This window comes from Homalodisca vitripennis, chromosome 4 (assembly GCF_021130785.1).
Source record: "Homalodisca vitripennis isolate AUS2020 chromosome 4, UT_GWSS_2.1, whole genome shotgun sequence".
NCBI classification, from domain to species: domain Eukaryota; kingdom Metazoa; phylum Arthropoda; class Insecta; order Hemiptera; family Cicadellidae; genus Homalodisca; species Homalodisca vitripennis.
In genome coordinates this window covers 63078507-63101899 of record NC_060210.1, presented here as the reverse complement: position 1 = coordinate 63101899, position 23393 = coordinate 63078507, and the positions used below count along the sequence as shown (strand labels likewise).

The window sequence follows — 23393 nt, the reverse complement described above, 5'->3', positions numbered from 1 at the left end:
TATTTGTAATAAGTTTTTTATTTTAACTGTTGAAAATAGTGTAATGTATTTTAGTTCTTGGCAAAGAAGCTTGTGTCAATTTTATGTAGTTGTTTTGAACCAAAAGGTGAAGGATCAAAATAAGTCAAATTTATCTTATGGGTTTGTGGTTAACAGATTATTTTAGCATGTATTATTTTTATTGAAGATATATGTTTAATTAACCACCAGCCCTTTAGTTGATTTACCATTTGAAATAAAGTCAAACATTACTTCATATTTCTTAACCTACAAAATTTACACTAGTTCTTGCTAATTTTTGTGAATACTAATAGGTATGTTTGATATGATCATTGATACATTCAGGAGACCTTGTTGAACTTTGATGTTAAGCTTAGGAAGATTAAAATGCTGTTAATGATCAAACTTATACATTATATGACCTTCAAGGTTGTCTTATTTAAAATTCAGAGAATAACTTATTACATTTTAAATTTATTCTGAATGAGTAGTATTTTTAACCCCTTTAGTAGGATACAGCATACTAGAGCAAAAATAAATATGTTAAGAAGTGACAAACTATAGGCCAACCCACTTTGTAACGTTTTAGGGGATGATTATCTCAGATAACAATACTTTGTAAATGAAAATGGAAATTTACATTTGTGGACTGTGTTATTTAACTTTATTTGCGCCCGATAGCTTATCTGAGCGTTCTATGATCAGTTATGTATCAACGGGTAGACTTTGATAAGCAGCCTACACTCGTTATTCGATTGCTATTATCAGATGGTTTGATTGTTTTTATTGGAATTATAATTCTATATTACAATTTATTTAACTTATCATATGATTTCAACTTATTAGGTAGAGTAATGTTAATGTAAACAATAAACAACAAGAAGTAACTAATATTTTGAGACTTTGAAAATGGCAGTGAATATGAGGAAACACACAATATATTTCTCACAAGTGACGAGATTTGTTTAAGTAGCTTTTACATGTAGGTTTGGCTCCTTGTAACCCATAGGGAGAATTCTTTCCTTCATTTCACAAAAGCGGTTACTTATTGATATCACACTGGGCAAGTTATATTGGATATCTAAGTCTAGGCTATGGTCAACTATGGTTAATTTTGTTGTTTTGTAATACTATTGTAAAATTTGTGTATTTAAAATTGTAATGTACGAGATTCTTCTTGTTATGGTGATTTATTATAGCTCTTATTGTGTACGATTTTTACATACATTGAAGTTGGATAGTATATTGAATTGTTCGATAATAGCAAATCGAATAACGAGTGTAGGCCGCTTATTAAAGTCTCCCTGTATCAACTATTGTCTGTGTACTATTGTACCTTGTGAACAACTACAGCATCCATTACTCAACCAATACGTGTTCATCACTAATTCCGTTGGGTAGGGTACGATAAATGGATTAGATTTTTTATATTGATATTGACAAACAATATTACTCAATTATAACTTTCGATATAACTAATCGATACTGATTTTGAGTAATAACTAACTTGTATCAACTATAAATAATTTTTCATATAATAATTGTATTTTCTTTTATAGATATTAACAGGCAATCGATAGCTCGATTAATAATGCTTCAACAAGTTTTCGAAAACGATTAATCATTGCTATACAGGAGTAAACATATAAATAATTATGCATATTTTGATATTTTGTATTTCCCGTTATAAATGGTTTTTATGTTGTTATCATTTCATTATTATTTATGAGTTTTTCCTATTTCCAGTTATATTAGTTTGATCGTTGGACCTCACTTATTATTTATAAGATTATCATTATCTGCATTGTATTAGTTACTTTAATTTAAAATATATTTTTGATTATAACTATAGATAACTTGATATTTTTTATAAACACGTATTCGATACATGAATATGAAGTATCGATGATTGTACTAATCTATATTAAAAACTGGGTCCTCTTATCGTACTCTACCTATTCAGTCAACTAGTTTCAAAATCACATAATATGTTTAATTGTTGGGTTTTTGAGCAATTAGATTTTAAAGAATTGAATTGATTGATGTTTTAATTAATTATAAACAATGTTTTTAAGAGTGGGAATCTAAGTTCCTCATGTGTTTGCCGTCTGGTAGCCTGTTTAGGTGTAATCAAAAGTTGCCAATTTGTTTATTAGTTGTGAATATGTACAAAATTAATTATGGTTGCGTTAAATTTGCTCATTTGTTAAATTAGTGAAAATTCTTCCTATGTTTTTGTAGAATTAATTGTATTGTATTATAAATTACAATTGTTGAAAGTCATAGATTAATTTATTTGTTTTAAAATAGTACGAAGCGTCAATAATACAGATAACTTGGAATCGGTACTTTCTGATAATGAATACTAAAAAGTTATTTGGGATATATGGTGTTCTGATTATTGCAATACAATGGAGAAAGAAGCAACAATCAACCAACCAATGGAAATTTTGCGTAATTTAAAATTAACGGTAAAACTAAGACTAATATAATATAAAACTACAGCTGTAGGAAAAGATGCGTTTTGTAATCAATAGAAAATATAATCCATTTCTCCACAAGATCCTGAAAATATATCAGTTGGCACAAGTGCCAGTTTTCTAGAACCAAACAACGAAACGAAGCAATGATGGAAAGAATTGTGCCTGAAAAAGAAGCCGAAGAAAAACTGATGTAAAATCAAGAAGTGAGAAGCAAAAATAACCTGGAAACCGATGACAAGTACATTGATAATTACTAAAAAATAAAATCATAAAATTGTTCCTCCTTTAGAAGCAGATGATACTAAAAATATATCTACCCAAGAACTTCAAAGAGTTGCAATGTTTCAACAAACCAAATTAAATAAAAATAAATTAGAATGGCAATCCTTGCTATTGGAAAACATGCAGAAATGTATAAAAATCTGTTCAGACTTTATTATCTATTGATGAGTAGGCTACCATACTTAAGTGAGTTTATAATTTATTTGATATATAGTGTTTTTTTACTTATAAATTAATTAATTTGTTTTCTTACTTTCAGAATTGTAAAGAAATTATAATCTAGAAAAGAACAACAAATGGAAAATGTAAATTTAAACATTTAATAAATATTTATCTCTAAAATATTCCCCACATACCTAATTTTGACCACTACTAATTACAAACCCACAAAATGGAATTTTATCACAACTTACCACTACTTGTGAAAATTTGTTTAAGGTATCTCTAACACAATTAACCCATAGACGCGATACTTTTAGTATGCATGCTAACCCATACGGCGGTACTTTTTGCCCAAGGGCCTACCTTGGTCAACCTCATTTTGAGTAGGCCTATGTAGTAAAAACTCATATTCACTAACATTGTCATGGTCAATATCCATAAGTACAGGTACTTGATTACCTGTAGGCCTAGGTGAAAAGCAGCCAAGAATGTCATCTTCACCACTTTCCTCACAATTTGGTGTTCCTTGCAACTGAGCATAATCAATATCAACACTAACACGATCATCAGAATCATAGTCCACCCAGCAGTCAATTTCACTGTCCTGTGGCGTCATTTTTATACTAATTACACTACTAAAATCACATATTACAATCACAAAACTTTTAAAACACTTAACAAAAATGTCCCCGTAAACGAGTCACGCCGCTTTGTTTACTCACAACGCCATTACTGCAGTACTTACTTACTTACTTGTACTTGATGTCATGTCCAGTTGGCCTGGTAACAGCGTTGGACGAGTCATTAGTGCCCTAGGAAAGGGTCACCGGGGGGGGGGGGGGGGGTGTGTTAACTTTCTGTTGAAAACTCTGACAATGAGTAATCACTTTTTTTTATTAAAAAATCTTTGAGTTCACTCTTGAATTTGTTTACAGGAATTATGTTTCTAATGGAAAGTGGTAGTTTTTGATAAATTTTAAGACCTGAGTAGAGTGGTTTTGTTTCAAACATTTTTAGGTTATGCTGCTCAGAATACAAATCTTTGTTTCTAGTATTGTACCTATATGGGTGTTATTAACAAATTCAAGATGGTTGAACTTAATGTAGTTTGCCATTTCATTTATGTAAAGACTAGGTATAGTACAGATTTCCAGCCTTTGAAAGTGTTGCTTGCAATGGGCTTGAGGGGGCAGTCTCAGCATTGCTCTGATTGCCTTTTTTTGAAGAATGAAAATTTTGCTCAAGGCTGACTCCTTTGCTCCCCACAGGGCGATTGAGTAGGAGATGTGCGATTCGACCAAGCAGTGGTAGACATTTTTCAGGAGTTTCAGATTTTTGAAAGCACTGAGGCTTCGAATGACAAAGATTCCTTTTGAGAGCTTGCTTTCTAATGCTACCAACTGCTCAGTCCAACACAAACCCTCGTCCAACATCACCCCCAACAGTTTTGCTGTTGAGGTCGTTTCCAACTCAACATCACCAATACAAATGACAGGGGCTCCTGAAAGCTCAGTTTTGGATTTTCTTTGCTGGTCTGAATGACCATGCATTTTGTTTTTTCTGGGTTGAGTTTGAGAAAATTTTGTGAAAAGAATTGGGCAAGATTGTTGATTTTGGTGAAAGAGTCAATTTCGAGAGCCTCCCTACTTCTTTGTTTGGTGATAAGAGTGGTATCTTCTGCAAAAATGAAAAGATTTTTTTCGGGAACGACATCTGCGATGTCGTTTATATAAATCAAAAAAAGCAATGGTCCTAGAATTGATCCCTGAGGTACCCCACACTGGATCAGTTCAGGGTTTGAGCGATAATTTTGAATTTTGTTGAATTTTGACTCGTGTTGGATCTCTACCACCTGGAATCGGTTTCTCAGGTATGAGGAGAACCAACCCAACTCTGGATTTTGGATGCCCAAGGAATTCAGTTTTTGGATGAGTGTGTCTGCATCGACACAGTCGAAAGCCTTCGAGAGATCGGCATAGCAACCATGAACGATCTCACCCGCATCAACTGCATCGATACATTCGTTTATGAAATCAATGAGTGCCAATTTTGTCGATTTGTTTTTTCTAAAACCATACTGCCTGCCAACCAAGAGATTATTATCTTCTAGGTAGGCAGTCAGTTGGTCACAAAATGCTCTTTCGATAAATTTGGAAAAAATTGGTAGGAGGGATATCGGACGATAGTTGCACACCTCCAACCCATCCCCACCCTTAAAAAGTGGTCTGACCTTGGCCACCTTGCAACCGTCCGGAAAAACGCCCCCCGAGAGTGAGGCATTTATCAGACCGACGAGAGGTACCTTTAACTCGTCTTTGCAGAATTTTACTGCTTTCATACACACACCATCAAGTCCTGTTGATGTTTTAGGAGAAAAAGTTTTAAACATTTTTTCAATTTTTTCTTCGTTTACCAATTCAAATCTATTAAAAATCTTGTCGGTTTTTATGTTTGGATTTTTATGTTGTTTGTTGCAGTCAAGTTCCTGCCTGATGGTACTGGCAACATTTACAAAATAACTGCTAATTATATCACAGTTGTCTTTAGGATTTTTTAATACATTATTCCCTTGACGTAAAATTAAATTTTTAGCATGAGTGGATGTAGAGGCTCTGTGCTGGTTTACAATTTTCCAAGATTCTTTTGGTTTGTTTGAGGCATTTTCAATTCTCTGGTTAAACCAGTCTGCTTTGGTATCAAGCATACATTGTCTATTCAGTGAGCCTTTGTATATTTCTTTATTTTCAGTATTTCTAAATTGTAACCAGTGATTGTAATGTTCGACCATTTCAGCTTTAAAGTGTCATCACCTCATCGTTTTTCCACTTAACTTTAATGTTTTCTTTTAAAATAGTTTCTTTTTCCGGACATGAGATGTTAAAGTAATATAAAAAAGTGTCAACAAATTTTTGATATTTTTTGTGTGGGTCATTTTCATTTAATACTTCCATCCAGTTCTCAGTTTTTAGTCTAAGTTTCAGTTCCTGCAAATTTTCATGTTTGAGGGATCTAATCTTTGATTTTTTATTTTTCAGTTTGTCTTTATGGTTTATGTTTATCGTAATTTCTATTGCTTGGTGGTCAGATATAAGTGGTTCAATAATATTGCTGGTAGTGTGATCTAAATTAGTGAAAAAGTTATCTATGCAAGTCGCAGTATTTTCAGTGATCCTTGTAGCTGAGTTTATTTTTGGTTTTAATCCATAACTTTTAAAAGCATTTTTTTAAAGTACGGCATTGTTGTCATTTTGAAGAATATTTATATTATAGTCTCCTCCAATTACTATTTTGTTTAAAGTCTTTGTCGATTTAATTTTTGAGAGGTACTGGTTTAGTTTTCCAATAAAAGTATTTATGCAACTGTCTGGACTTCTGTAGATACCAGCTATCAGGAATTTTTCTATTCCGGAGTCAATTTTTATTTCACAACATTCAAATACTTTATTTTCCGATAAATTCTTTCCTATGTTCAAACGGATTGTTTTTAGAATTGTTTGTTTATTTCTGTAAATAGCTACTCCACCCATTTTCATGTTATTTCTCTCATACCTACTTTCAAAAACAAAATTTTGAAAATTTACCATATTGATTTGTTCAGAGTCTAGCCCATGTTCACTAACAATAAAAAAGTCAGGATTTTCTTCTTCTAGGAAGATTTCAATTTGACCCATTTTCATAAGAAGACTTCTTACATTTAGATGGATGATCTTTAAATTTGTAATTTGATTGATTTTGATATTTTTTGGTTTAGTGTGCCAATTTTTTAATCGTTTTCTATTTCTGTTGTGTTTAGTTTGTTTTTTTGATTTTGACAATTTTGATGTCCCATTAAACTTATGTAATTATTTATTAGGCTACACATGACATCTTTACCTGCCTGGTTCAAATGTAGGCCATGAGTGGTGTAACAGCTTCTATCAAGCATTGAGTTTAAGCTTAGATATGCCCATTTTCTTTTGGTACATTCATGTTTTATCTTTTCGTTTTGTTCTTGAATTAAAGGGTTTTTGGATACGTCATCAAACCTGAAAGGCGTCTCGACCCACAGGACGTCTCCCTTTCGGATGCCGGCCAACGAGTCAAATTTTTGCGTCAGACCCGAGATACTATCCTCTGAAACTTGGTTTGTCCCCCCCCACAGTCAACTGACGACAACAGCCTGTTGATTATCGTAAATAATCAGACAAGTAAAATAACGAGAAGAAAAAGAACAACAACACAATATGTTCTTTGTTCTATCCACAACGTTCTCACAATATTACTTGGTCAAAATAGTTCGGAATTCGACCGTAAGATGGAACCACATGATAGACTGATCACTTGCGTCATATGGACGTCAAACCACAGAGTTAGGTTGTGAGGCGCCGCGTCCATACAACGTCAAACCACGTTAAAGGGTTAACTAGAATTGAGAATCTCATTTTTAATAAACCAAAACACCTATTACAACTTTCTTTCTGTGTATCTAGTGTCTGTGTTTGTGATGGCTTAAATGTTGTTATCAACCATAACAACATCTGATAATTCACGTCCAGAATATCCCACAAGACACTGTCTCTATGACTATTCCTTGACACTATTGTTATGTATGCTCCCTGGCCACACTGATACTTGTAATCTGTTTCAATGCGTTGCCTGAACATTTAGGCTTGGCTATCTTTTTCTGCAAATATACTCACCACTATCTGGTCTTAAATTTTTTATCTGGGTTCAGACAAGAGCATGAATTAAAATTACAGTAGTTTGAAAATTAAAATGCATCTGTCACTACACTTTGGCTTCATTCATATTTGAAACTGTAGTCTGAAACAATTCATTTATGAGATTTCAACTTATATTATATGATTTTGTTAACAGTGGTATGATGAATGCTCAAATCTTGGGCCACACCGGACTGAAATTCAGGTTTGCACACGCTCTGTAGAAATATTAACATTTGCTGTCTTCTAGAAATAGCATAAGCACATGTAACATTTAAAACAAGAAACTTTGCTACTAAAAGATCAATACTCTGAAAGTCAAACTAACAATTCTTTAGAGTTACATTTGTGTATTGCACTGTGAGCAACACATATATATTTTATGTCTATGTAAGGGCATAAACTCATGTTCAATAACAAACTGTGAACTGAGAGAGATCGTAATTGTTGAGTAATAGTCGTGTATTCCTAACCAGGCTTAAAAATGTTATAACATATGCTAGGGAATAATGTACTGCCAAGTTTATATTCACACTGATCTTTTAGCATTTTCTAGCTGTCTTGATAGTGAAAATTGGTATTTGATATTATCAGGAGGTCACTCTGTCCCTGTCTACTACTTGTTATTTTGCTATATAAGTAGTTGTTGATTAGGTTATCATAGTTATGTTACTAGTAGCATATCTGAACTTGAATGTGGGTACTATCTCGAGGGATGATTTCTTATTATTGCTAGCACGGGCTGGTTTCTAAGATGGTACTGAAGCCCGCACTGATGGCCAGGGCATTTCTGATTGGTACTTTTCTAACCTAGGCTATTGAAGTTGCTGTACTGATAGAGTACTCACTGAAAGAATAAATAAAATATGTTAGGTAAATACCTTATCTGCTGGTGTGAAACTGCCAATGTATTATGGAGATTGTATACTTTAACGTGGTATATGTGTCATCCTGGGACCGTTTTGTATTTTTGTGAAAAACTTAAAAGTTCGGATCGTCTATGTGCAAATGTAAGATTATGAACTAACTTATTGGTAGTTCAAATAAATATTTCTCAGCGCATAAAACCAGATGTATTATATGTAATTTTATAGTGTATATTAAGTACTTTCATGTGATATACGTGTCTTGCTGGAGCCGTTTTGTATTTTTGAGGAAAAAGTAAAGTTTTGTACAGTCTACGTATCAATCTGTAAATTTTTGTTATGATTTTGAAATCTATGACTGAAAATAACCAGCTATGATATTGTGACTTATTTTTTATTTTTGTTTCAGCTGTTGACAGTATTATTATAAATGGTAAATTTGTATTTTATTATGTGTTGTGCCAACTCGTAGATTGTTTTATTTAGCAAACAGATCACATTTGTAAGTTTATAATTTAGGTTTTAAAGACTATTGTTCACAATTTTCTTCTCTCGCTTCGGTTAGTAGTGGGAAGTGACTAGAAGTATGGTGGGGGAAGTGAGGCAAAATCCTTGGTGGAATCCATTGGCACTGGTTCTATATCTTAATTCTTAGGCTTATGTAGTTAGTGTCATGATTATCATCTTTTCCGTTATAAGACTTGCTAACACAATTAAATACTTGAAATATTTTGTTCAAACGCTATGTCCAGACATTCTTAGTCAACAAATTGTAATCATTCTTTTGGACATTTGCCATTGTTCAGTGATAGAAGAAATCAGTTTCTCTATTTTTTAAAAATATGCAATCCGATCACTTTCTCGGGTGGATAAATCCAATATAAAACTGTAGATGTTAGTAGTTTTTGTGTTGTCTTTGTTTTGGAAGCATCAGCTATATATTTAAAGGAGATTGATGTTGTTATAGTTACCATCTACCGTACTCCAAAGAGTAATATTTTTAGTTTCTTTGATTATTTGGAGTCTTTAATGATATTTTTAAATAAAAATTTTGCAACTGTGATATTAACAGGTGATTTTAATGTAGATTTAAGAAAAGATTCTTCTGAAAAATGTACTTTTTTGAATTTATTAAGATCATTTAATATGTATTCTTATAATTTTGATACAACTAGAGAAGATGCTTGTCTTGACAATGTCGTTAGTAATTTAAGCAAAAACAAAGTAAAATGTCAAGTTATCGAACCAAATGTATCTGATCACGCTGGTATATACACAGAGTTTTAAGAGTTGCATTTTTCAAATACAGTACCAGACAAAAATATTCTTAAAAGAAAAGTGAGAGATCTGTCTTTTGGTGCCATTGAAGGTTTGAAACATAGACTGAATCAGATTGACTGGTGGCAGCTTACTTTTTTTTCAAACTGTTGACAATGCTTTTGATTTTTTTATACAAATATTAACAAGTTCACTTAAAGAATGCTGTCCTGTTAAAGATGTCAAAATCAAAAGTAGAAATAGACCAAAGGTTGACTGGTTTACACCTGAACTATATAAACTTAGAAATATAGTAACAGTGTTTTATGATAGATTCAAGATAAGTAAGGGCACAGAAAATGAAGCTGAACACAAAAAAATGTATATAGAAATAAAAAAGATATATAAAAATAGAATTAAGGAAGAAAAACGATTAGCCACTAACAGATATATTATGAGAGCTCCAAATAAATGTAAAGCTGCTTGGAGTATAATAAAAAAGGAAATTCATTGTAAGAAAGAAAGCGTTGAAGAATTAATAAAGCCTGATGACTTTAATGATTATTTTATAAATATAGTTAGTACTACACATTTGAAGCAAAATAATTTTGACACTGCTATTGAGCTTTTGAGTAATTATTTATCTAGATTTAATAATGCTAGTAAAACATTCCAATTACATGTAATAACTGAATTTGAAATTATAAAATATGTATCTAAGTTAAGTGGATCAAAAAGCGAAGATTATTTTGGGTTTTCTAATAAAATCATCAAGTATATTATACCATACATAGTAAAACCATTGACTTTTCTATTCAACTGGAGTTATCTGAGGGGATTTTTCCTAAAGCACTGAAATGTTCCAAAGTAGTGCCAGTGTATAAGAAGGGCAGCAAGGCAGATCTTGCTAGTTACCGTCCCATTTCTTTGGTTCCCATACTGGGTAAGATTTTTGAGTGTTGTTTAAAAGACTAATTGTATGATTTCTTTTCTCAAAACAATTTGCTCTGTAAAGAACAATATGGATTTATAAAAAAATCAAACACTGTGAAAGCAGTAGGAAAAATTGTGGAAAACATTTTAAATAATTTTGAGAAAAAGATTATATCATCTGCAACATTGATAGATTTAAGTAAAGCGTTTGACTGTATTAATCATGAGTTGTTGTTAAAAAAATTGTTTAGTTATGGCATAAAACATAAAGAATTACAATTATTGTCATCTTATTTATCTGACAGGAAACAGATGGTTGTCCAGGGGGAGAACAAGTCCAATTTCAGAACAGTGAAATTGGGAGTTCCGCAAGGCTCTGTTTTGGGACCTTTTCTGTTTTGGGACCTTTTCTGTTTATTGTTGTAAATCAATGATTTTTCATCTAGCCTACCTTGTAATTCTGTTTTGTACGCGGATGATACTACTCTTTTAAACTGTAATAAAGACTCACAAATCTTAAAATCTGATCAAGAACGTTAATTTAAATTAGCTCTAGAATGGTTTAAAGCAAATGGGTTGGCAGTGAATCATAATAAAACTGAATATTTAACATTATCTCTACACAATAATACTAAATACAGTAATGATTCTGTTAAGTTATTGGGTGTTATCCTAGATGGTAAATTAAGCTGGCAAAATCATGTTAATTATTTATGTACTAAACTATCTAGAGTTATATACCTATTATGTAAACTAAGGAATACTGTTACTCAAGAGATGTTGATAACTGCTTATTATGCATTTTTCCATTCACACTTGAGGTATGGTGTGACTCTTTGGGGAAACAGTTCCAGTGCCAAAAAAATATTTTTATGGCAAAAAAAAGCTATTAGGATTTAAAAAAATGTTTTTAAGCAAGAATCTTGTTCACCTTTTTTCAAAGAATTTCAAATTATGACCTTGCCAAGTTTATACATTTACTGCTCATTACTTGATGTAAAAGAAAATTTGAATAGTTACATAAATAGACAAGATGTTCATACACACTGCACAAGAAAAAAGTATTTACTCGATCTACCCCCAGTCAGACTTGAAAAGACCAAAAACAGCCAGATATTTTTCAGTATAAAATTATTTAATAAATTACCAGAGAAAGCATGGAATGTTACACTTAATAATTTTAAAGTTACCATTGCAAAGTGGCTGAAAAATAAAGCTTTTTACACTGTTGAAGATTACTTAGCCTGTGATATTAGCTCATTAAGTTTTTAATCCATTGTTAATTTAAGATTAGGATTGTTAGCACATTTTATATATATTTTTAAATTATTTAATTGTAATTTTGTTGTTTTATTCACATTTATATTATTGTTATTTAGTTCTAGCAATAGGCAATACTGTATTTTTGTCCTATAACTGTGCCTAGATTAAAGATTAAAGTAGGCTATATAATATGTTGACTTTGTCTATTGCATAATATGTATTGTGCTTAATGACAATAAAATATCTTGAATCTTGAATCTTAACCACAACACAATACTATCTACATTCAAATATACAAATCGTAATCAAAGCACTGTGGCATAATTTTAAGTGATGGCATATGTCAGGAATCACAATAAACATGAATTGAGTATATGAATGACCTTTCGGTTAAGATTTATTTCCAGTGCATAAGATTATGAGAAAATCCACAAATGGCAATCGCAAAAAGGGATTTAAGGGAAAATGCCGGTTAGATTTTGGAAATCAAAACTGATATTACCAATCTGACCTCATTCCTCAACAGCAGGACTTGCATCTAATAAAAACAGCAATACATTTGTGGCTGTAAAATTACCTCTCATGAAGCTATGTAGATGTTGGAGAAATAAGATGATAGAGCTTTAGCCAATATGAGAGAAGTTTACGCTATTGATTTAATTATGTTCACTATCTCAGGTTTCTCTTGCAATTAAAATATAAAGATTAATTCACATAAGCGAAATACTCTCCAAATTTTGAGTACAGCGCAGTGATAGTTAAAAGTCCATCTTCAATATCCAGATTGCTTTAATTTTCTTTGATCAGAATGCTTCCACCTTCATAATTTCCTCCTTTTCATGGGTTATTCTAAAAGTAACCACAATTCGCTTTTAGCTCTGGTAGCAGTGCTCTCTCAAACGCCTGGTGTGCATAGCAGCTCTGCCAGTATCTAGCCGTGGCAGTTAGAAGGTTGTACGAGTGCTCGTTAATTTTGTATGGCTTTGCGAAAAGTATGCTGCATTTGAGTTTCCCGCCAAATTCAAAGTGCTCGCCTATAAGTTTCTTACAGCAAAACTATATTTAGCGATTGCTATTCGTAGGGAACTTAGTGCTGTTTATGGGCCAAACTTTATGGGTGAAGGAAGTGTATGTAAATGGTTCATTTGTTTAAAAATGGACGAACAAACATCCATGGTGAAGAAAGGAGTGGCGCATGTCACTTCACCAGTGGTATGTAATGATGAATTTGTTGGTAAAATCAATGAAACAGTTAGACATTTCACAATCTAAGCTTTTGTATAAATTTCCAGGAAATAGGCTTTGTTATCACGCTGATTCACAATCTGAGCTTTGGCATAAATTTCCAGGAAATTGGCTTGGTTATCACGACGTTTCACAATCTGAGTTTTGGTATAAATTTCCAGGAAATTAGCTTGATTCTCAGTATTTCAATGACACAAAGACGCTGTTACTGGATGGCTAGAGGCGCAAGCGGCAGAACTTTTTGATAAATGCATTTCTTAGTTACTGAAAATATATGATGAGTACTTAAATTTTAACGGCAATTGTGTAGAACAATTGAGTAAAAATGTAGTTTTCAATTGTATATAAAACATGTTTATGTAATTTGGTGTTTTTTAATAACCAAACAGCAGTTACTTTTTAATTAGGCCTCGTATTATCCCTCATAAACCTAGTAATAACTATGTTAATAAAACCTCAGTTGCAGTATTGAAAAGGACGTCAACACAATTATTGTGAGGATGGGTCATGGAAACACTCCCTCTGTATGGTATTGTTAAAAGATCCATTTTAATGTTTAACACAAATGGTTTTTAATTTCTTTGGATTGAATGTATCCCATCTCATTGGATGAAACTATTTGAAACAAGTTATGGTAGTTTTTGATTCATGACTATGAATGATGAAAATCGGTAATTACATATATATTAAGACCATCAGTTTTGGTAGTTTAACTAATTGTTGTAAAATTTAATTTCAACGATTCGTAAAATACTGAAAGTAATTGTTTTGTTTTTAGGTGGAGTCTTCAACAACTGCCCAATCCAAAATAGTAATTCAAGATGCCGAAACAAGTAAGTTAGTTTACATTTAATTTTAGCGTATAAGTCTATGACAGCGCTTTCTTTAAAATTGACACATTTGCTGATTAATACATACATTACTTTCATCATAAGGCTCTAGTTTTAAAAATGTTGCTTATCATCAGGTGATGGTATTTTTTAAAATTTCGGAACTTCTAGGATTACAGGTCAATTAACCTCCGTATTTTTTGTGGGAACTCTTATACAAATTCCAAAAAATGGTAAATATGCTAAATAATGAAGTATCTTCAAAACATTAGCTTAAAATATCAGTTTACAAATATGAATTATTATTAAACTAATTCCTTATTTAAAAGACTTGTTTGAAAAGAGGATTTCAGTAATTAACTGGATTATTAATAGTTTAATCATTGTTAAGTATTATACAAGGAACACTAACTACAATTAAAGACCTCGAATTAAGTGTCTCACTTTGGTGACTAATGTTATAAATTGTATAAACAAGGTAAACTACTTGTTACAATAGGGAATGTACTGATTTGAACAATAATAAGGTAATGTTTCAAGAGTGTGTCATTTAACAACTTTTTGATGGTTTAGTAAAACAGTAACAGACTGTAAACAGGAGAAGAAGATATATAAAATCTTTATAACATCACTCAACCAAAGAATCAACGGTTCTTATTTGATGACTTAAGACGGCCAACATTCAACATTAGTGTTACCTCAGTGGTTGTCTGGAATTGTCATAAAATCTTGCCTCTAAACCGTCAGGAAAGTAACATTGAATACGTAAATTGGTGATTGAACAACTATTAAGAGGCTTTAAGTGAGTAAAGAACTGATGTGCACATGAGTGAGGAAGGTCTCATAACGAAACTCGTTATAGCTAGTAGAGGAGACATCAAATTGGAAGATAATGCTCATAAAGAAACTCTTGTGTTATGACTAAATTTAACTCTTCTTTCTGTTTTCATACTTATTTTTGAGATAATTACTTGTAATTGTTCCTATATCAAGATATGATAAATGTTATGGATGAATAATATGCAACAAACTTACAGTTAAAACATAATATTTAAGGAGATGAAGCATTAAATCAGCTATGTCAGTACATCAGTTGTTTCATACTTCTCCATTAGTTACTTTACTCATCTCAACCCTTTACACATTTAACCTCTATTGTGTATCCCTTATGGTACAATGATATCTTGCAGATTATGGAAAACTTAAAACAATTGTAAAGTCAAGATAGTAGGTGGACCAAGTTTGTGTGCATCATGAAGGAACGCTTCCTTCAGCACACTAAAACTGCCATTTCTGATGCCAATTAGTTTCAATGATTGATTGGTAGATATTGTAAATCTGAGATTGTAGATTGTATCTATTAAAAAGAAATATTAATAGTTTTCTATCTGTGTTCTGACTTTTATTTTATTAAAATGTTGAACATGGTAATTTTAAACTTTTTATCATGTTAAAAAATTGTTTGAAGTGAAAGAATTAAACCATTTACTAGCGGATGGTTTTGTTGATAATTAAACCAGTTGGACTTACTCCAGGGTTTTAACTTCACTAGATTAAATAAAGGCCTTCTATTCTTTTTCTAATGATTTCTAAGTGTTTTAAGTCTGCTCTTAGTGCTTCTATATTATAATTTAGGATAATTAAATTAAATTAAGTTCTTTAGTTCTACTCCCAAGATCGAAGCAATGGGAAATCTATTCTCCCAACTGCATTATAAATTGTATTTTCATCATCACATTAAAATCTCATAACTTGATTTTTGCTTTTATTTAAAGCCCAAAAATACAGATTTCATGCAGCAGTTTAAAAAAAATTACCAAAATGAATACTTAGTAATGTAAACATTTGTTAAAGTTTTAGGTTTAAAATAGTACAGGGTGGCACCTGCCCGGAAAAACTTGGAATAAGCCGGAAATTTAATAGACCTGGAATAAGCAGAAAATCTCCCTGTAAAACCGGGAAAATCTCAAAAAACAAATTTTATGCCTCTAAGAACTCTAAAAATTAAGAAATAATTTGAAAGGATCTTGAATCAGAACCTGAGTAATTTTTAAACATAGTATTTTATGTGACGTGGTCCGTGAAACTGTGAATGAAGATCCACATATTATGTTCGTGAGTTCCATCTGACGCGGGTAGATGTAAGGTTGCCTCCGCTAGTCTATAGGAGTTTGTCTTGATTATTTTTATTTTTTGTCATAGCGCCCTAAACACATAACAATCAATCAATTGGACAATTAAAGTCGGCCGACCGTGCACCTTGGGCCTCGGCCACTACACAAGCGGTAAGCTGTAAGTAGTAAAATGGTAGTGGACTCAATACAAGCGGAGATAAAATCCTAAATGGTTCAACTCTTATTCTTGAGCGAAAATACCATTTTGAAAAGACGTGTGTTAGTAGATAGATTGCACAGGTCTAAATTCTACAGTGTACATCTGTTTAAACAGTTTGATAAAAAAAAATGCAATCTGGTTTTTTTGAGAACAATAGAATGTCAGTTGGATTTTTACCAGACCACATAAAACACAGTGGTGACCTCTTTTTGCAGTGGTGAAAATAAACTATTTGCGACAACAAGTAAAGCCGAGAAGGGGGCATTTGGGTCCAACATGATGCACAATAATTACTGAATGAGCTGACATGTAGAGTTAGCGGCGGATCAGCGACACCATGTTGCACCGCCCTGCCACTCACATCTGTCGTGGGCAATATCGAGTGTTCATCTTATATAAAATATAGGAACATTAAACTTTGGATCACTACTCTAATGCTCACTACCCATCGCTTACGACTCGTATAGCAGCCTAGGCCTCGGTTTTGTCTTTGAATGATTGCTCCTCAAACCGATTGGTTGTCAGATTACATAGGTTAAAACAAAGAAAGGGATGTTATGTTTTGATACCATAGTCACGCCCAAACCTCGACTAAACTAGCTATGTTTACACTGGCAAAAAGATGCCCAAGTTTTGTGTTCAACAGTAAAAATCACTAGTCTACATGGGTGCAAGAGATCTCACGAGTGCTGCTGTAACCAGTGTCGGGCCGTTGTTTGCAAGAACTGGAAAGCCGTGTTGGCTATTAAAATTTCAATTATAAACATTGCATATGTAAAGAGACTTTGTATTGAATCTCGCAACAACCAGTAATATAACTGTAGCAAGTACTTGCGAAATTTATTGTGAGTAAAATTGCTGATTTTGTTCACATTATGCAACAGTAGTTGCCCAGATTCAAACTTTACTTGCCAGTTTAAACGTAGCTTAATATTGCCGCCGGTCTGTAGATGGCCAGTTGGCTGAATCTACCTCGCATGACAGTTTTCCTCGTTAGAGCGGCATTGTCTAGAAGACGACTGGTGGACATGTACATCAGTTCTCTGATCAACTATTCGTCTGAGCTATTTTGCAGCACATGATTGGTTGGACAATTGGAAATGTTCAACACAAATAGTTCAACGTGTAAGAGGAGCCTTCTTATGTTGTTTTGTCACTTGCGTTACAGCCTTTTTTGTGTTTATTTACTGTGTAGTTGTGTTGTCGTGATGGAGTGATTCTATTCTTGCATTATTTTAAAGTTAAACACAACATATTTAAGAGCCATTAAGTAATTGATAACGTTGATTGTGCTCGTGTTCTAAGGACAACTATGGAAGGTATTGTTCTGTACTGGTTCTACTGTTCTACAGATCGCAAATTAAAATCACTTAAGTAACTTCTGTAGCAGATAACTTTCTGGTGCAAGCCTCATATGTTGGCTGGCAGTGTGATATATTCGGAGCCACGATACATTCGCGTGACTGAAATCAGGACTTCCAGCACCGATGAGAATCTGGAAAGGTGTGAATTTTTTTAATGTTTCTGGAATTTTTGTTAGGAATGGATCGATTCTGATACTTGATACTGTGGCTCTTTTCACTTGATTCTGAACCATAAAAGTGCTAAAATGGGGTTGGAAATTCACGATTTCACTTTATTATAACTAGTGATGTGTGAAAGCTGAATCTCGAATCCAAGTCTATTCACGGACGACGAAACTATAAATATATATATATATATTTATAGATTATCCATATGATTTTACGTTAATGGAATATATACTGGAAGCTCATTTTATAAGCTACTATAGAAGGTAAGGATATGGCTTGTAGTTTTAAAAATATATTTATTTCCCTGAATCTGCAAATCTCTCTGAAATAGCATGGTATTTTTAGGCTTGTTTTTCGCAAAAGATCAAATAAAATTGAACCGAACATAATTTGTGTACCGGGAAAATCGTAGTCTTGCAAACTGAAAGTTCGTGCTCTACAGATCTCTCACCAGCAATGCTGGACTGCAGCATGCCCCCCGGTAGTACTGTGTTGGTAATTGTTTCTTCTCTTTATTTTTCCAAATTGAATACATGTATTTTCCAAATATTACAGAAAGGAAAGATATACATGAAATTTGTTGACATATTGATAGACACAGATATAAAAACTAAGGGGCTTAAAATACGTGATAGCGATGAATCATCACCGAATTTCTCGCAATTCTCTAATGACAAAATATTCCTAGACCACAGCAGCCACATGGTATTTCCTATAAAAACAGCTAGTGATGATAAAAAGTTGTTATAGTATTACAGCATTTTATTGGTTAGAAAATGGGAATTTCTCAATCGGGAAAACCGGGAACAAACCGAGAATGTGAAAAGAGTGGCCACTCTGTACTATTTAAAAATAATTTTGCACCAAAAAAACGCTTTTATGTAAATAGCATATACAGTCTTTTTTTTGTATAAGTTGTGTTTATTTCATAATCAAAAACCGAGCAACTAACGTACATCTAAATTATTGTTTTTTAAACTATTAAAGATTTATATTGAAGTGTTGTCCCAGGTATTGACGTGCTTCGGCTTGAAAAGATGCTCTGATATAGTAAATCAGTCCGGTTATGTAAGCTTCATTGCCTGCTGTTAGTTAACCAATTAACTTATATTTTTGCTTTGTCTTCTAATGATCGTTATGAAGTATTAATGATGTGTACAGTGCGAATATATGCTTACTAAAACTTTGTCTTTTTCAATAATAATAAATTGTTTGTTTGTAGAATTGTAAAAATTAACTGTTCTCTGAATTAGCATGAATCGTTTGAATAACACTGTTTCTTTAAAAATATGTATAGCAATGTAAAAACATTTGAATAAAATACTTAATAATATATTTGGACATATGAGTATGATTTGCTTGAATTGTTGAACCTGGGTTATAAATACACAGAAGGATACATTTGCCTAATTACTGTAGTGGAAGGAAAACCAAGGTGAAAATAAAAACTAGTACAGGAAAGTCTGAGATTATTTTTCTGTGAATTATAGTCTGAAAGAAATTGGCAAAAGGTGAGCTAAATTTTCACAGGATAAAAGAATCTACTGTTTATTTGTTGTTGTTTGGTAATAGTGTCCATAAACTTTGAATAATTGGGCTCAAAGTAATATAATATTATCCAGAACTGAAGATTAATATTTAATCAAAGTTGATTTAATGTAACTTCTCATTTTTTTACTATTATACTTGAACAAGTCAGTTTCTTTTAAAAGTTATTTTTGTGAACCATTTTTGGCAATTACACTAAAGATGTCATAGATATCTTGTTTATTAACATATGTCTACATTTTTCTTAAAGTGGACCATTAGCCAGTTGAAAAGTAAAATTAGACTAATGGACGAATAGACAATTAAAATTAAATGGAAGTGCAGTTGAAATGGGATTGGATAATCTAGTGAGACTGTTTTGTAGCTGGAGATGTTTGCCATTGTTGAATATTACGTTACAGCTTGTACTAGCCAATGAAGAGCAATGAGCACTTAAATAGTTATAAGATTCAGAAGAAATTTCAGGTGTTATTTGGCCACCAAATGTATAAAGGTGCAAGTTATGTGTGTAGGAGCAATAATGAAGTAACCACTTGTCCACTATTGTCATATGGTTTATATATACGAGGGGTATCCAAAAAGTAAGTTTCCATTAATTATGAAAAAGTTAAAAAGACTCAAAAAATAACTGAAACACATTTATTCAACTTTTTACATCATACCTTATTTTTCTACATAGTTACCATCCCTTTCTAAGCACTCTTGGTATCTAGGAAGTAGTTTTTTTATTCCAGCATCACAAAATTCACCCGCCAAATTTTTAAGCCAAGTATCCACCTCATTTTGAAGGTCATCGCTGTTGGCAAATCGCCGACCGCCAAGGTGTCTTTTCAGCTCCGGAAACAGATGAAAATCGCTAGGCGCAAGATCTGGTGAGTATGGAGGATGACCAAAAACATCCCACTTAAATTTCCTCAAAAGTTCCATTGTTGCACGAGCAGCGTGTGGTCGGGCGTTATCTTGAATAAGCAGAACCGTGCGTGACAAAAGTCCGCGCCGTTTATTCTGTATTGCCCGCCGAAGTCTGGTGAGAACTTCACAATACCTTTCTGCATTTATGGTTTCGCCACGAGGAAGATAGTCAATCAATAACACTCCACGGCAGTCCCAAAAAACTGTAGCCATTACCTTTCCTGCCGACTCAAAAACTTTGGCTTTTTGAGGAGCTGCCTCTCCTTTTTTTTGCCACACCATACTCTGGCGTTTGGTCTCTGGAGTTGAGTGGTGAATCCATGTTTCATCACCAGTGACTATTCTACTGAAAAGGTTTTCATCTTCATCGTCAAACAATCGCAAGAAAGACTGGGCAGCAGCCATTCGTTGTTGTTTATGGGCATTGCTCAATAAGCGAGGCACCCATCTTGCACACACTTTTGCAAGCTGAAGATCTTCTGTCATGATATTGTGCACAGATGACCGGCTAACTTCAACACTTGACGGCAGTTTATCCATAATTTCATCGAGAGTCACTCGCTTATCATTGTCAATAACTGCTCGTACAGCATTAATGACGTCAGGTTGCCGAGAATTGGCCGGTCGGCCACTACGCTCATCGTCATGAACATTTTCTCTTCCTTCCAAAAACATTGCACGCCAACGACGGACCATCTGAACGGACATAACATGTTCATGGATTTTTTTTCTCAGAAAGTTTTGTCACTTTGTACTCTTATCATAGAAGAGAAAATATTCAATAGGAAAAGTTAAATAAAAAATAGGATCTTGTGCTCACAAATGCCAGTGACCGGCGCACCTGTTGCCAACCGAACCGCGCTACATATCCCCGCCCACAGCTGCACGCTGTGTTACGTACTCGTCTTTTTACAGAACAGGGAAACTTACTTTTTGGATACCCCTCGTAATATACTAGCTGTTTCCCGTGGCTTCGCACACTTTTTGTAAGTTTTGCCCGCGTATGAATACTTCTGGTTGAAGTAAATTATATTTCCAACGCCGATGTAAATTTTACCTTGATATCACGATCAAGAAAATCTGTCAAAAATGTATTGTACATGCATATGTACTTTATTACAAAGTGGTCTACCACTCAAGCTTTAAGTTCAACCAAAAATTTAGTTTAAAGACAATTATACATCATAACTTAGCGCCATCAAATAGTGTTTCACTGTTTAATATCGTATCTATCTCGTAATTGCAGTTTATAATGTGCAGGAGCTTTGAAAACTTTTATCTTTTGCAGCGCTGCCTGGTGGCTAGTTACATCAATGGGCATAGCATAAACCTTCTCCGTGAAAAAATACATATACATTGAAATTTTCATAATGATCGGTCAAATAGTTTACGATTCCATAAAGGACAAACACACAAACATTCATTTATATATATATATATATATATATATATATATATATAGATGAAAGGAAAGGGTGGGTTTGCTGTAAGTTTCGTAGCAAGGACAAGTTGTTTTGTCCTAAAAAGTCCATTAAAATAATGGTAAAACATTTCATCTGATGTACAGTAAAAGCAATGTTTAATGTAAATTAAAGCATAGTATTGTATTATTGATTGAGCTCAGATGTTTACTGATACAAATGTTATGGTCTAGATTGCGGTTTGTACTGTGTCATGTATTCATTCAAACTAAGGGGTACATCAGTAAGTGTAGGCTATCGTGTTTTACATACTTCCCAAGTAAACTGTGCCAAGTGATAAGATATTGTAAGGCAAATATTCTGCAGTGTAATATCTTCCTTCTTTATTTTGCATGATTCATGACATGAATGACATCACTGAATGGCTTTGTTCTTGATAAGAAAGCAGTCTCTAACCACAATGGTTGGTTAGTCTTGAAACTAATAGTATTAATTGGCATTTGTTACAGTGGTTTTCAGAAGTGTATTTAAACTTTCAGGGTTTTTAAGTTATTAATTAAGGATTTTTTTTCTCAGAAAGTTTTGTCACTTTGTACTCTTGTTATCATAGAAGAGAAAATATTCAATAGGAAAAGTTAAATAAAAAATAGGATCTTGTGCTCACAAATGTAAGATTACAATACAATAAAATGGTACGGAATTCAAGAAATATTAAAAATATTGTCCATTACACACCTGCTTATACAAATTGCTGCTGATGTTAAAGACGTAATTTGAAAAAATATTTAAATATATGCTTGTTGAAAAAGGAATAGCTATTTCCTACTGTAGTTCATTTAGTGATTTTAGAGATTAACCTTTTGGAGTCCATAAGCGAACTCAGTCCGACATCGCTATTTTGGTCATTCCAGTCCAAGGGCGGACTCAGTATGATATGTATTGCAATGTAAATATCTAACCAAAAAATGCCATTTGGACTCACATTTGTTCGATATAACGTCTCTGTGAAAGGGTTTTTAATGACCAGACACAAGTTACCTTCATCTTTGGTTTCACTTTCGGCATTCTCACGATGCGTAGTTGAAAACATGTGTAGTGTTTATATTCAGCTGACCAACATCTTGTAGCGTTTGCTGATGGTTGGTAGACATTTGTTTTTAATTCGTTTGTTCAGGAGTAGATTCTGATGTATTATGATTATTTAGTTGTCAACAAGAAACATGTAAAGTGAGTTTTCATTTTCAATTGAAATGGCAAAATAGGTGTTGCAGTTTGATAATTATCAAAAGGGGAGTGATTTTTTTTTCCCTAAAAAAAATTTCAAAAGTATTTTAATAAGTATGGTGAAGGTTGTACATTGATATCTCAATCCATTTGAAATATATCCAGGCGTATCAGGACTTATTTTACACCCTTAGATGTAAAGGTTTTGTTTGCCCATAACTTTGCTAGGATTATCGTAGATTTTTGTTCATGTCATTGTGCTTATTTTGAATTTAACTTTTAAACAACTTGTCACAAGATAGGGTTGCAATTTGAAAACCCTCCTCTACCCCTATTTAAAAAAGGGAGGATTTTTTTCCTTCAAAAGTCCAAAAAAGTATTTTAATAGGTATGGTAAAGAT

At 32.9% G+C, this 23393-nt stretch overlaps 1 protein-coding gene across 1 annotated transcript in view; it reads left to right on the top strand.

Annotated features, from left to right (window-relative positions):
• Positions 1-23393, top strand: part of LOC124359394 (moesin/ezrin/radixin homolog 1) — a 104918-nt gene that overhangs the window by 299 nt on the left and 81226 nt on the right. Inside the window, exon 2 of the mRNA XM_046812099.1 lies at positions 13970-14024. Within this exon, the coding sequence (XP_046668055.1) occupies positions 14013-14024 (12 nt within the window). The 5' untranslated portion in view covers positions 13970-14012. The remainder of the gene's footprint in view (positions 1-13969; positions 14025-23393) is intronic.